The following is a 15,712-nucleotide window of genomic DNA, read 5'->3' on the forward strand; positions in this document are numbered from 1 at the left end:
GCACACAAAAGAGGAAGTGATTTTTTTCATTTGGATAGGAAGGCTTGTTGACGTCAAACCCTGTCGGAACTTTTCCAGCCAATCGGGAAACAGAAAATGGTCTCGTTTTGCGATGAGGTATGCATTTAAATATAGTGAAATCCCCTCGTTGCGTGAACAGCCGTGGGAATTACATCTGGGAAGCTTAGTGTAAATATAGGACAAACAGTCATGTTTACTGGAAAGTCCCACTCTCGTCCACCCGACCTCATTTACAAGAACTTATCCTACCGGTCTTTAAATATTTGTGAATTATCCTGTCGCTTCTATGTAGGTGTTCCATGGTAAAATTCACATTGCCCCCATAGCGCTTTTTTTGTGTTTATCAGTCTGATTTTGACCCTATCCAAATTGCCATTCCAGTAAAACACTGCTGCGTTACATGTCCACATCCTTGTTAATCCGTTAAACCCCTCAGGTGGTTAATTGGGCAGACAACGACCACTGGAATAGGATTTGATTCTTATTAATTAGGAGAAGCAATGTCCAACACTAATTTTCCAGATTGGATAATAATCTCTAACTTCACTTTTTCAATTTGTAAAGCAGGGGTGTCCAGCGTTCAGACAGTCAAGTGAAGCCTCCGTGCGTCTGGTTTTTGTAGTGCTTCAGCACATATGTGATTATTTTTATTTTTGAGCGATTAATTCGCTACAGGATGCGCACAACCAATTTCTAATGCATAAATAGAGCGTTACAGTGATTGCGTCTTTTTGCAGGCCAACCTGGGAATTTCTTCCGCCATGGGTTCCCCCGGCATAGGGATTTCGGCTTCTGTTGAAAATAAGGTCTGTGGTTAACGTATACCTAAGGGAGTTTCGCGTTTTGTTCTGCGAAATACATTACACCCATTAATGTGTCAACCGTGAATTTCGAAGCCGCTATGTGCCTTAAAAAAGTAAGTTACCATATTGAAACTACAACGGTTGTCGCGTGCACGCGGGCTAGTATGGAAACTTGAGCGGCGGTTGCCAGAATTCGAACGTTGTTGTAGTTTCAATATAGCACCTTGATAGCAACCTGCATGGGACATGTTGCAGGAGTCTCTGTCTCCCCCAGGTGGCCAATGTAGCGAACAGCAGCCTGTTCTCAGCCATGGGGGAGGAGTTAAATTCTCTGGGGCCACGTCTGAGAGTGCCATCGATCAAGAGATCAACTTGCAGCGATGTGACATACAGGTATAGCTGTGTGTGTGTGTGTGTGTGTGTGTGTGTGTGCGCGTGTGCATGCGTGTGTGTTTAACCCTTTGATGGTGAGTTTGGATTTAAATTAAAATTAAATTTCAGTTCCAAAATCATGGATATTGCTGAGACTGGCCTACAAACATGATTTGGTTTTCCAAACTGGGGGCAAAATGCAAATAGACGGTAGCAGTTGGTTTCAAAAATTGGCATCTCATTTCCCTGTATCATAACTTCAGATATACACTAAGATGTCACCAAGGCCAAGCCCCTTTTCATATAGTATGGCTGTACATGCACTATATTACCAAAATTATCTGGACACCCTTTGGTCTGGGGTTGTTTTTCATGGTTTGGGCTAGGCCCCTTAGTTTCAGTGAAGGCAAATCTTAATACAGCATACAATCACACTCTAGATGATTCTGTGCTTCCCCAACAGTTTGGGGAAGGCCCTTTCCTGTTTCAGCGTGACAACGCCTCCGAGGCTCAGGGTACACAACAAAGTCCATATAGAAATTGTTTTGTCGAGAATGGTGTGATAGAACTTGACTGGCTGGCACAGAGCCCTGACCTTAACCCCGTCAAACACTTTTGGGATCAACTGGAAAGGCAATTGTGAGTCCGGTCTAATCACTCATTCAGTGCCTGACCTCACTAATGCTCTTCTGGCTGAATGGAAGCAAATCCCTGCAGCAATGTTCCGACATATAGCATAAATCCTTCCTTTTTTATATGAATAAACTTTATTTCAATTATACAAGTCATTACAAACAAGTACATAAAGAAGGAAATCTTAAAACATTCGGTAAAACATTTTCAATATTAAAAGTCCAGAGTTTCCCAAAGATTTGCATTGCCATGCTTAATGTCAATTGTCCTTTGACGTTTTAGTTCTGTTAAAATGTCCTTGCATAAGGAATCACTTGACACGTAGATATGATCAATTGTCATTTTACATCAAATATTATTTACAGACAAAGCCTTCCCAGGAGAGTGAAGGCAAATCAACTCCACATTTAATACCCACAATTTTGGATGAGATGTTGGATGTAAGGTGTCCACATGCTTTTGGCCTCGTAGTGTATACAGTTTAATTCATGACTGTTTCCATAAAATGTCTCACAGCTGTTGTTGACCAGGAAGCTACGGCAAGTTTAATCAGTAACACCTGGGGATCGAGGAAAGGGTGGTGTAGTCTGTTGACCACAGCGATGAGGAACCGGACTCCACGGCCCGCAAGAAGCTTAATGCTTAATATCGGCTGTTGTAAATGTAGCTAAGCACACACAGGCATGTTCAAATATTTAACAAAAAAAGCTGTCATCCCCAAAAAATAAGCAAATATAGATAATCTGAATATGAATAGCTGAAGCACCCTGAAGGCAGTTTTATAATGTTTGCGTACAATGTTTAAATTAGTTTACAGTTTCTAACATTGCCGTTTTCAAGGGAAGTGAAAACACACACAAATTCTACACGCTGTTTTTCTGAAGTACCTATCTCTACAGTTTCGAAAACACATCAAACTCAAAAGCTCAGGACATTTACAGTGAAACGGCTACTGTATGTCCTTAAAAGAACAGCACAGTGTCTTCTTCCCATTATTTCATCCTCTGATTAACTTGTGTATTCAGAAATCAGTTTTTCCTCAATACTGGAAACGTTACCTAATGCCTCCAATTTTTAATCCGGTGATGCACAATTAGTGTCTAATTACAGACTCACTAACATTTTCACAAGTTGCTTGAAAAGATTCGTACAATGAAACTCACAAGCTACCTTGAAAGTCAACATCTAAACGACCATCAATTTGGATTGTGACAGCAATGCTCAACTGCATCTGTTGCTTTCTCTTCCCTGAACACATGTGCTGTGCTCTTAACAATGCGCAAATGACTGAAGCCATATTCATAGACATCAGGAAAGCATTTGATACTGTGAACCACACACTCCTTCTGTCAAAACAACATTTTAACACATCACCTGCTTCTACCACTTTGAGTACATCATACCTCCAAAACCAATCCCTGTCTGTAAGATCAGCCACAACTCATTCAAACTCATCCTTCTGCTCTCTTGGAGTCCCACAAGGCTCTATACTAGGACCCTTGCTTTTTCTTTTATATATTAATGCTCTCCTGTATGCTTGCCAAAATCACACTGCCATTTGATAAGGCCGCAATACACTTCAAAACTCAATAGTGACATCACATGAACACCCTCCTCTCCTGGCTGAGACATAATCATCTGATTTAAACGTCAAAAAAACGGAATTTTTTACATTACCTCTATCTAATCATGTGGCAAATTTATAAATTTCTGTGAAACTTCTTTGTGAAACTTTGTGTTTACACTATTGCTATCTAATCATGTGGCAAATTCCTCTGAAACTCCTTATGCCCCTTTTCCACCAAGGCATTTCGAGGGCCGGTTCGGAGCCGGTGCCTAGTTCTTCACTTTTCGACAGTAAAAGAACCGACTCTCGGCCAGAAAAAACTGGCTCCAAAGTGGCACCAACACTTGGCTGGTCTAGAACCAAGAACTGCTTACGTCAGGGGCTGCGGGCGGGATTATCGTGACCAACCAAGACCAACTAAAACTTTGTGACTGCCAGGTAGAGTGAGACCACCTTCGTTCGACAGACAAGAAAACGTAAACTGATTTGCAACTATATATGAAATAGACAAAATATCGGTAACAGTCTGTACCTAGTTACGTAGTAAAAAATGTCCTGGTTATCCTCCAGTGGTTATTTTTTCAGTACTTTTGCGATTTTTTTCTCTGCCGGCAAATAACTCAGAGGTGGTCCAGCGCTAGCTTTTGGTTGCTAAGGGGACGTATATCGACCACCCCATATAAATGAAGGGAACTTGACATGAATTTGCTAGCATACTGTTTAAGTATCCTGTCCTGCTTATTTGAGGTTAATATGAAAAAGGGTGGTCGCTATCAGCACGTCTAGGAATCCGTACATATTCACTGTTGTAACCCAAGTCGCAGGACGCAAAATAGCCGTTAGGGAAAAACGGAGCTGTAGAATGTCACCAGCAGTGTATGCGCATGAGCTTGACAATGCATTTCTCGCAGAAAATGTAGTTTGTCACCTTTTTTTTAAAAGTTCATTACACTACAGTGGTGATAGAAGTGACAAGAATTAAGTGGTACTGTGCTGTTATCCTTTACTGATCGCCATACAAGGTTAATGTGAAGTAACTAGCGCAATCTGACAGCGCTAACCCATAAAAATGTACTTTGAATAGTACTCTACTTGGTCAATCGAATGGTAAATGTGAAAAACATTCGATTATCAGTGGCACTGAAATTTTATGTCACACTCTCAATAACCGGCAAAAGGCCCAGTAGGAGACTGAATTAAACCTTTTAAAGTTATGTATTTTCTGAATCGTTATCGATTCCGCTTGGTCTCAGTGAGTGAAACTAGGCGATATGAGCGTATAGTTGCTATGTACATTATGTCAGAAGGATTCAGCCTAGTTGTTTGCTACCTAAACTTCACAGAACACTCATCGCCGTTAACTAAATGTATACGTATGAAGTAGTTTTTTTTAATTTTTTTTTATTACATTTAGACAGTTTATTATCTGTATTTTTACAGGACATACATTTAGGTAATGATGTTGTTGGGAAAGCGGAGACATATACACACGTAACGACATGGCTCTCAAGCCCGTGGAAAAGCAAACCGGTTCTTAGAAGGTTCGCAAGTTGAACCAACTGCGAACCGGCACTAGCACCAGCCCAGAACCAGAACTAGGTTCACGTTGGTGGAAAAGAGGTGTAGGGGAATCAAGATGTTCCCAAAAACAGGTAAAATGACCGTTAGCCCAGGAAGAAGCAGATCAAAAGTTTGTAGTAAAAACAGGAAGATTTATTACGCAGCCGGCTACGGGAACAACTCAGCAAGGAAGTTCAAAATAGTATTGGTGGGTGATCAGATTTATACAGTTTACAGTAGACTGGTATTTGCATATTGTGGAATTATATTGTTAAAAGGGAGCACTGCCTCTGATTGGTGATAAGGCTGTGTTCTTCCGATTGGACCATTCAAATTCAAATCCATCCTCCTATTTAAACAGGTACCATTCACATTGAAATTGAATACAACAGGGGCTCACCCCTTCCCCCTGGGGCCCAGCGGAAACTTACTAATTACAGACAAATCTGTTTTTCACAACATTTAGGTAATATGTGAAACGGAGCATTTCATCTAATCATGGGTCAAGTCTGGAAAAGCAACTCTTTGAAGTTGATTCAACAATCAACCTCTAGAATCCCAGTATCCCTTCAAGTGAAACTTGTTTACATTACTTATCTAATCGCTTTATAAAGGCTGAGTGAAGAAATAGAAGAATATGTTCATCGCACAGCAGAACAGAACCATAGATCCACCTGTCTGTTTTCTTCCAGCTGGTATCTACAGGTAAGGGAAGAAATAGGCTTTCTGGCCTCATACGCATTTTCTTCATTATTATTATTATTATTTTTTTTGCATTTCTTTTCTTTTGGTAGGGAACTGGGGTTGTGATTGTAGATTCCTAGTTGGAGCATCTTTCAATTGTACCCTTGAACAAGGCATTTAATCTGAACTGAATGCTAAAACGTAATGGAATATAAACATTTCTGTGTGTACGTCACTACATTAAATGTGGGAGGAAACATTTAGAAACATTATATTTCTCCGCAGAGGTGAGTCATATACCTGTCCTTCTCTTGGTTTCCTGTATAGTTCTTTTGGATAAGCTGTTGTATGAACTGGAATATAGTTGTCTGTGCGTGCTATATCTTTGTGTCTGTTTCTTTGCACTGAACCATTCACCTTAAATTATGGGTGATATTAAGATGTTTTAATCCTCTGTCTCTCCTGAAACTTGAAGATCCACCATGGTCTCCTTCCCAATGTCGAATCTCATTTTTGTGGCTGTTCTTTCTGGCCTAACTTTGGGTGAGTGTTTCTTTTTTTTCCACCTCAGATGGTGAGCTATACACAGGTTATGGTGCATTAATTGCAGGTTGTCGTTTGTGTGTCTCATTATGACAGTTGACTGTGCCAATGAGAGAAAAAAGCATTTGGTTAAATAACGTCTGGTTAAAAGGAGGAGGGGTTGGGAATATAACTATACCTGTGTGCTTTCCAACGTATGTCTGATTTGTCACGTGCAAAGCATTTGGTATTTTGAAGGTAATTCAGAAAGCCTTCTAGACATCGCAACACTGTGAGCACACAACTAAAATCATTTAAATGGGAACTCAGGAGCAATCAGCTGATTTTTTTTTTTTTTTATTTTTTACTCAAATGCGTAACAATATTATGCCACAGTAATTAAGTTATCCCAGGGTCTGTGACAGAAGAACCAGTGGCTCCCAATCGTTCTGAACAGAGGACCAACTAAATGAGGAAATTCTTGGTGTCTGAAACACACCTACTCCCCCCACCCCATTTTTTTAAAAAAAGTTCAAATATAGAATTTAAATCCACCACCCACCCCCACTCCCCCCACACAAACTTAAAAAACTGCATGTACTGGACAATGCAATTTAATATTAGTGCCGTTATTTGGACCTGTGTGTACATAAACAGAAAACAAAACACAGTTTAAAATTTTTTCTATTTTTTAAATTTTTATTTCCTTCATATTTATCTTCTGACCCAGCTAAACTCTCTTTACAACCTAGCAGCTCTTGACCCACAGTTTGGAAGCACTGCGTCAGTTCACCATTTTACGCTGTGCGTTCACATCCTTCAGTGTCCGAGCAGTGTGCGGACACCTGTCCCAAAGGCTGGAAAGGTTTCAACGACTGCTGCTACAAGCATTTTGACCTTCTGAAAAACTGGCGTGAAGCTGAGGTAACACAAAACAGCTCTAATAGCAATTTAGCAATAGTGTGCTGTATAATACTAATCATTCAACCTCTATTTCAATCGATCTTTATCTATTTCTTGGAAGAAGCATGGAGGGAACGAGTGCAAAGATGCATTAAAAGAACACATTAAACATCAAAACAACAATACTCAAGTTTCAGTTTGTTGTGTAATACGTTCAGGGTTTGAAAAGCAAAAAATTTGAAAGTGCTTTTATCTAGGCCAGAGAAAATTTGAGGAACCTGAAAAATGAGATCTTGGCAGCCAGTGTGGTTAGGTACTGTATATCTTTCAAGATTAGAGGTGAAATCATGTAAAAGGTTAATTTATTAAGAAGGGCTTTATAAATAAACAGATGCAAATGGTGATCTCTCCTTGTCCTGGCCCTGCTGTGACAAATATCATTCTGCCCAGATTCTCGTTTCAGTTGTCCTGTGCGGCTCAAGGAAAACTGTGATAAATTTGATGCTAAAAAAATGTGATAAATTACAACAGACTGACGAGTGTTGTCTCCCATGTTCTATTGCAGTCCCACTGCAAGACCGAAGGTGGACATCTGGCGTCGGTGCACAGCAGTGTGGAATATCAGTTTCTGAGGGAGCTCAACAAGTACTCCGACCCACGGGAGAGTAGGTTCTGGATTGGGCTGACAGACATCCAAAAGGTATTATGGGAAAAGATGGCCAGTGTGCACACACTAGCCAGTGGTAAAAGGCTCAGGAATCAATTAGGAATTGACGGAGTCAACTCTGACACCACTTAAAAATGAAAAAGAAACAGCTTGTTAACAGTCTGATGATAGACCATTTATTTGGCAATATAAATTATATTCTTGAACAGATAATGATTCATGGAAGTGCATTTCATTATTAAAATGATTTAATTATGGTACAATTAAGAATGTGAAAACACTTTGCGTTACGGAGAACACAATTGCCTTGATATCCCTCTTTTGAGAACAAAAATTTTGCGAACAATTTAAAATTTAAGCATGTTATCTTGACCGCAGGCACGTGACTTTCTTCCTCCCTGTTTAGGAGGGTACATGGGTTTGGTCAGACGGCTCTGCATTGGACTTCACCAACTGGAATCCTGGGCAGCCTGACGACTGGCAGGGTAGAGAGGACTGCGTGCACGGAAACTTGCCTCGTAAGCATTGGCAAAACTATTCTTATTACCGCCGGGTGGATTCATTGATCATTACGCTTTTCCCTCTATCAGGACTTACAACTACAAGCATTACATGATAATTATAAGCTGGAATACGAAGAATGAGGTTGCACCTGCTGGTACAACAGCAGTGTCCTACTCAGTGACTCGCTTTCTTCGAGTCTTACCCACTGGCAACGATGACTACTGACTTCCCGGTCAACCACAAACAGAAAAAGCAGCTTCAGCGGACGTTTCATGGCGAAGGATATGCGCTTGAAGCTTTGATTTCTCACCCTCTATTATCGCTATATCTGTTACCTCTGTCCCTCTAATAAAGTCTTCTTTTAAGCATGTTATTGGAGTCTTGATGTCATGTTTCTCTGTTCTTGTGGTGAGTACCCCTGTACTCCTGACTGTCAAACAAGGACCACATTCGCTATGCTCCATAACGTCCCCCACATGTATATTATCTTATTATTATTATTATTATTATTAATAATAATATAAAATGATATTTATTTTATATAGTGCTTTTCATAGTCTCAAAGACACTTTACAATACATGAATACATACATAAACTATAAATCATACAATGCAGAAAAAAAAACAAAAAACAAAAACATACAATGCAGAAAATGCAGTGGGACCAGGGGAGCAGTGGTGGTAGGAGGGGGTGTGAGAGGGGGAAAACAAAAAAATTCTTACTAAAATTGCATGGTAGTCATCCCAAACAATAACATTCTGTCTCCAGGAGCGTCAGGGCTTGCTGTGTACATGTTGGCTACGTGTGTTACATGGGTTCGACACGAACATTTCAACAGAATGTCACTGAACATATATACTGTACATCACAAGGTATTGATATCACCAAGGCGAATAGGACATGACATTTATGATAAGAAAAAAAGTTATGACAGATCAGCTAATTCAAAGATGTGGTTAAAAAAAAAATACATAAGTGAGCAAACATAACAAAATAAAAAAGCAGTGCTCATATTTGTTACCCTGTTGTCGATGGCCCTAAAGTAAATATACGGTATGTAAAGGAAAGAAAGCAAGCAAACTTTTTTTATTCAGTCAAGTCAAAGTCAGGCATTGATAGGGACAATTCTGTGGAACAAAATGGGGGTTGGATGAGGGGTTATAAAATAACCTGTGTAATCTGTAGAAAACTAGTGAAGGATTGTGAACATCACCTTAGGTCTCTAAGGGTTAACTTAAACTACCCATCTCTCCATTTGTCAGGAGAAGATGTATAATGATAATAATAATTAAAAAATTAATACTAATAATAATAATTTGTGATAGATTGGATGCTTGTCCAGGGTGTACCCCTGCCTCTCGCCCAATGCCCGGTGGGATAGGCTCCAGCACCACCCGCGACCCTGCTCAGGATAAGTGGGTATAGATAATGGATGGATGGATGGATGGATGGATGGATAATAATAATAATAATAATCATAATAATAATAATAGTATAACTGGAAGCTGCAATTGCAGGGTCCAAGCAGGGGTCATTACACTAGGGGTTGTCAATTCCATTACTGCAGGGCCAGTGTGGATGCAGGCATCCATTGTCTTCACCTGTTCCTTTGTCAAGAAATGTAGCCAAAATATGAATGACTAAATAAATTATCAGGCTAATGAAATCATAAAGAGCAGAAGTCGGCACATAAACAGATGTGGCCCTCCTTGCCCACTCCCGATCAACACCACACAAGTACTGTTTTTCTTTTCCTGGACATAAAATTAGCTCCAACCGAGCGACACCGTTCAGATTTTGTTTTATTCAGACTGATGTGCCCTACACATTAATGCTGGTAGCAAGCCAATAAACCAAGTATCGAATTATTTAGCACAATCTGCACAAGGTTGCAAGTCTAGTTCGCTGGCCATTAAATGACACCGGTGCCCCATATACTGAATATGTGTGAATATTAGTGCAAGTATACTGCAAATAGCCGCTCACCCTAGGAAAGGTAGTTTAAGCATTTTACACAAAATATTCAACAGAAAAGATCTAATCTGATGCACTTTAATGTGGACCTCAGAGAAGTGATCGGAATCAGTAGTTACGACAGAGTTTTTAATAACTGCATTGGGGAAGACAGACATCTAGATTTTAAGAATTTATCTCTATAAAGAGACTTGGGACCTACTACTAATATGGTAAATGGACTGCATTTATATAGTGCTTTTATCCAAAGCGCTTTACAATTGATGCCTTTCATTCACCCATTCACACCCACTCACACACCAACAGTGAAAGGCTGCCATGCAAGGAACTAATGCTCATTAGGAGCAATTAGGAGTTATGTGTCTTGCTCAGGGACACTTCGACGCGCCCAGGGTGGGGGATAGAACTGGCAACCTTCCGACTGCTAGACAACCACTCTTACCTCCGGAGCTATGTCACCACCATTATATTGCAGTCCTACCTGAATTCAGTAAGAGGACATTTTGTGTCACCCAGGCCTTTACATCCTTTAAGACATTCCTCTAGTTTGGCTAGATGGGCAGTTTTACCTGGTTTAACTGAAAAATAATGTTATCATTATTAAAGTGTTATCTGCCTAGCAGTGGTAGTTAACGTCATGTCTACTTCTAATGTCCGCAAGGGGAAGCATGTACAGAGAAAAGAGCAAAGAAACCCAATACAGATCATTGTGGTACTCCAAAGTTTACTCTGGAATACATAGAGGACTTTTGTTTACCCTAACAAACAGGGGGTCTATCAGGGAGATAGGATTTCAACCGCATAGCCTAAGTGCTTGCACAGGGGCACCAACAGACTTTTCAAGCCTGTGGAGGAGAATATGGAATATGTAATTTTTTAAAAGATATAAGATGCGCTCTTGCTCCTGTGTTTACGGTAAGTCGCCCAGCATATGATTGTTGTGGACTTTAGCCTAACCAGGAAGAAGTAGCTTACTCCAATCACCGGTAAGTGGTGAAATCCACGGCGCACAACGTTAATCAAAGCATACACCGTACGACAATCTAGGTAATATTTTAATAGTTATCGTGCTGATTTTGTAGCTAAACGGTTGTCACTTTTGTAAGAGACACAGAGAGGCTGTGGGTGGACGTACATTTTTGGTATGACGTTATACCTTGCTTGAATAGTTGGCAGGGGAAAGTTTGTTGATTCGTACGTTGGCATAGCTGTGTTGATATCTGAAATAGCATGTAAAACCACGGGCTTCCGCAATGGGACTGCCATTGCCAATTCTCGACCTGAGTTAATCAACCTTACGCGTGGATTTAAAAAAAAATGTATCTTAGCATTGGGGCACTGCATTGCTGCATGATTACCCTACCGCAGAACGGGCACGCGCAGGGATGTCGCGGGGGAGGGACTTTTTTTTCGTAAACGGTTAAAAATAGTGTGCTATAAACACGAGTTGAAACGACTTTAAATGACAAGGAATGCTTCCTCATAGTAAACAAAGTAAAAAAATAACTAGGAAGACCACGCATTCCTCCTTTAATTTTTGCCCTAACTCTGGATTGGAGTTCCGGCTACCAAATGAAATGTGCGTAGGCGTGAAGGAGGCTTTCGTTTGTACACGAAAGACTGGCAGTCTTTCTTGTACAACCCATAATTTGTTACAGTGTACGCCTTTTTGGAATCATTCTCCGGAGTTGTTACCGTGTCCTTCAGATAGAATAAGTTCTATTTTTATACAGTCTATGATTTGATTCATGAATAGATCTTTATTCCAAGCTTTCAGATGTGACACGGACACGTACAATGGCGCACATGACTAAGCACCTAGCATACCTCTCAATTCTGTCTGCTGCTCCTCAGTTGGCCTCCACGCCCCTCTCCCTCTGCAAACAACAGTTCGACACACCCAGATTCTGGAGCTCACTTCTTCTTCACATAATCTGTTCTGACTCCATAACTACCTTAAACGCACACCCTTTCACTTCACTTCAGTTCACTTCACGCAGGTAGGCCTTGAGTATGTAAAACTGTGGGTAATTGTTTTTCGTTCCAGGCTGATTTACTGGGCCCTTCATTGCAGAGCTGTGATTGGTTGATTGCCTTTAGCCCCGCCCCTGCCCTTTGACCTTGAGCGGCGAGATGAAGGCGGAGCTTCAGGGGACGTCCAGCTCTTTGGGGCGGAGCCTAGAGAACAGGATCCTGGCCCAGGCCTCTGCCACCCACTCCCTGACCCATGCCCAGATTGGCCCCCACTGCGTCCCTCCGTCATGGGTCCACCAGCTCTCCTCCCCTTCCCTCCAGCCCTCCCACCTCTCCTCCACAAACTCCTCCCTCCAGCTCTCCTCCTCCCTGTTCTCCTCTACTGACCCCTCCCTCCTCTCCTCCACTAGCTCCTCCCTCCAGCCGCCCTCCTCCTCCCTCTTCTCCTCCCCCCTCCTCAGCACCCAGAACCACCTCCTCCAGAGTGCCCCTCTCCTCCCATCGCTGGCATCCCCTGCTGGGCTCCTGCTGCCCCCCTCAGCACAGCCCCCTGCTGCTGCTGGGGAGGAGGTCCAGGAAGGAGGGAAGGGGACAGAGGGGGAGATTGTAGACTCAGAGGATCTGGAGACCCCCATGGATGATTGGAGTCATGTATGCCCCGCTCTCTACACTCTCTCTTACCGCTGCCTCCTCCCTGTCTCATCTCTTTCTCCTCTTGTCTCATCTCTCTCTCCTCTCTCATCTCTCCCTCCTCTCTGTCTCATCTTTCTCTCCTCTCTGTCTCATTTCCATCTCATCTCTCCCTCCTCTCTCTCATCTCTCCCTCCTCTCTGTCTCATCTTTCTCTCCTCTCTGTCTCATTTCCATCTCATCTCTCCCTCCTCTCTCTCATCTCTCCTCTCTCATCTCTCCCTCCTCTCTGTCTCATCTCTCTCATCTCTCCCTCCTCTCTGTCTCATTTCTCTCACCTCTGTCTCATCTCTCTCCTCTCTTTCTCCTCTCTCTCTCCTCTCTATCTCATCTCTCTCCTCTCTTTCTCCTCTCTCCTCTCTCCTTCCTCTCTATCTCATCGTGTGGGTGTGTGTGTGCGTGTGCGTGCGTGCGTGTGGGTGTGTGTGCGCGTGTGCGTGTGCTTGTGTGTGTGTGTGTGCGTGTGGGTGTGTGCGTGTATGTGTATTTGTTTGTCTCTGTGTGTGTGTGTGTGTATGTGTATTTGTTTGTCTGTGTGTGTGTGTGTCTGTGTGTGCATGCGTGTGGGTGTGCATGTGTGTGTGTGCATGCGTGTGTGTGTTTGTATGTGTGTGTGTATGTGTATTTGTTTGTCTGTGTGTACGTGTCTGTGTCTGTCTGTGTGTGTGTACGTGTCTGTGTCTGTGTGTGTGTGTGTGTGTACGTGTCTGTGTCTGTCTGCGTGTGCGTGTGGGTGTGTGTGTGTGTGTGCGTGCGTGTGTGTGTATGTGTCTGTGTGTGTGTGTGTGTGTGTGTGTGTGTGTGTGTGTGCGTGTATGTGTGTGTGTGTGTGTGTACGTGTCTGTGTCTGTCTGTGTGTGTAATGTAAGGTTTGACTATTTGGGGATCGGCAGGTCTCAGAGGACGGCAGCTGGGCTGGCAGCCAATCGGATGAGTCCGCAGAGATCGATGCCCCGGACATGTGCGCGTGTGAGGAAGAGGAGCAGGTGCCTGTGCTGGAGGGTGAAGAGTTTGGAGAGGTAGAAGAGCGCAACAGTGAGCAAGAGGAAGAACTGAAGGATAAGAAGGTGAGAGACCTGTTGCGACTGCCCAAATAAAGTATAATGTCTAATATTTATCGTATGTGTAGATATTACTGTACTTTATTGTATTGTATGTGTGTATTGCATTGCATATTGCATGTACAATACATATTGTTTTGTATGTGTGTCTCTTTCCATCTCTCCATCTCCCTCTTTCTCTCTCTCTCTCTCCATCTCCCTCTTTCTCTCTCTGTCTCTCCATCTCCCTCTTTCTCTCTGACTCTCTCTCCTGTTCTCCCCCTCTCCCCCCTCTCTCTCTCTCCCTCTCCCTCTCTCTCTGTCTCTTTCTCTCTGACTCTCTCTCTCCTGTTCTCCCCCTCTCTCCCTCTCTCTCTCTCTCTCTGTCTGCAGTACCTGTTGCTGAACGTAGTGTGCTGCTCGTTGGTGCATAAGTATATTAACCCAGGGCAGGAGGACTGGGATACAGAGGACAGTGTGTGGATGGGGATAAAGAGCCTTGCAGAGCACATATCCCAGAGTGACCCTGAGTTCCTCCTGAAGGTCAACACACACATTACACATGAGATACACACACACATTACAGATACATGATATACACACACTACACACTACACAAGATACACAGACATTACACATAAGATACACACACACATTACAGATACATGATATACACACACTACACACTACACATGAGATACACACACATTCCTCATGAGATACACACACACACATTACAGATACATGATGTACACACACTACATATTTCACATGAGATACACACATTACACTTGAGATACACACACATTACATATGAAATACACACACATACCTCATGAGATACACATTACAGATACATGATATACACACACTACATATTTCACATGAGATACACACATTACACATGAGATACACACACACATTACAGATACATGATATACACACACTACACATTACACATGAGATACACACATTACACGAGATTCACACACATTACATATGAGATACACACACACATTACAGATTCATGATATACACACACTACATATTACACATGAGATACACACACAGTACACCTGAGATACTTATTCATTCATTATTCACTATGAACTATACACTACACATATGCCATGCACTACATTCTCTACAGTACATACACTGTGCATTTACTGCACAGTACACTGCAGACACTATTTGAGCTCTATACACATTTTACATACTATACTACGCCTGCTCTATACACAAATGCACACTATGCACTATTCAGACGCTACACGTAAATACACACTATGCACTATTCAGATGCTACACGTAAATACACACTATGCACTATTCAGACGCTACACATAAATACACACTATGCACTATACAGACACTACACACAGATACACACTATGCACTATGCAGAAGTGCTCCCCTCCCCCACATACAAACTCATACGCAGATAGCAGTGTTTGCCCTCTCTCCGGTTTCTGACTGTCAGTGTTGCTGCGCATTTATCCGTCCACCAGGTGGCAGTGTACACCAGGCAGGAGCTGAACATTCGCATCACGGCCAACTTCCTGCTGGCCCTGGCTGCCCACCTGCCGGCCACCAAGCCTCACCTGCGCAGGTACTTTGGCGCGGCAGTGCAGCTGCCCTCTGATTGGCTGGAGGTGGTGAGGATCTACAGCACGGTGAGCACCGGTGCTCGGGATGCCATTCTGTTGGCCATGTTAGTGAGGGATCTTCCCGTTTGACCTTCTCACAGCTGATTGGCCTGTAATGGTCTGTGCATTTACCGTCGGAATCCAAGGA

The 15,712-nt window shown here is 42.4% G+C and overlaps 2 protein-coding genes across 2 annotated transcripts in view; both read left to right on the plus strand.

Annotated features, from left to right (window-relative positions):
• The first annotated feature begins 18 nt into the window (after positions 1-18).
• LOC135260296 (lactose-binding lectin l-2-like) lies at positions 19-8,348 on the plus strand. Its single transcript, XM_064345538.1, has 7 exons — positions 19-117; positions 759-827; positions 1,099-1,217; positions 6,116-6,183; positions 6,986-7,086; positions 7,631-7,765; positions 8,139-8,348. The coding sequence occupies exons 1-7, from the start codon at positions 97-99 to the stop codon at positions 8,346-8,348; spliced, it is 723 nt and encodes a 240-aa protein (XP_064201608.1). The 5' UTR covers positions 19-96.
• A 2,791-nt stretch (positions 8,349-11,139) lies between these two features.
• The window catches only part of tep1 (telomerase-associated protein 1), a 37,234-nt gene continuing 32,661 nt past the window's right edge, over positions 11,140-15,712 (plus strand). The window contains exons 1-5 of the mRNA XM_064345539.1: positions 11,140-11,258; positions 12,259-12,836; positions 13,769-13,942; positions 14,309-14,458; positions 15,427-15,591. Coding sequence (XP_064201609.1) covers positions 12,345-12,836; positions 13,769-13,942; positions 14,309-14,458; positions 15,427-15,591 — 981 coding nt within the window. The 5' untranslated portion in view covers positions 11,140-11,258; positions 12,259-12,344. The remainder of the gene's footprint in view (positions 11,259-12,258; positions 12,837-13,768; positions 13,943-14,308; positions 14,459-15,426; positions 15,592-15,712) is intronic.

This window comes from Anguilla rostrata, chromosome 8 (assembly GCF_018555375.3).
Source record: "Anguilla rostrata isolate EN2019 chromosome 8, ASM1855537v3, whole genome shotgun sequence".
In the NCBI taxonomy this organism is placed as follows: domain Eukaryota; kingdom Metazoa; phylum Chordata; class Actinopteri; order Anguilliformes; family Anguillidae; genus Anguilla; species Anguilla rostrata.

Excerpts from the sequence above, each read along its gene's own strand:
- LOC135260296 (XM_064345538.1), top strand. The coding sequence starts at position 97 with ATGGTCTCGTTTTGCGATGAG. Across the intron at positions 7,087-7,630 it reads AAAACTGGCGTGAAGCTGAG|TCCCACTGCAAGACCGAAGG; the intron begins GTAACACAAAAC and ends GTTCTATTGCAG. Across the intron at positions 7,766-8,138 it reads GGCTGACAGACATCCAAAAG|GAGGGTACATGGGTTTGGTC; the intron begins GTATTATGGGAA and ends CTCCCTGTTTAG.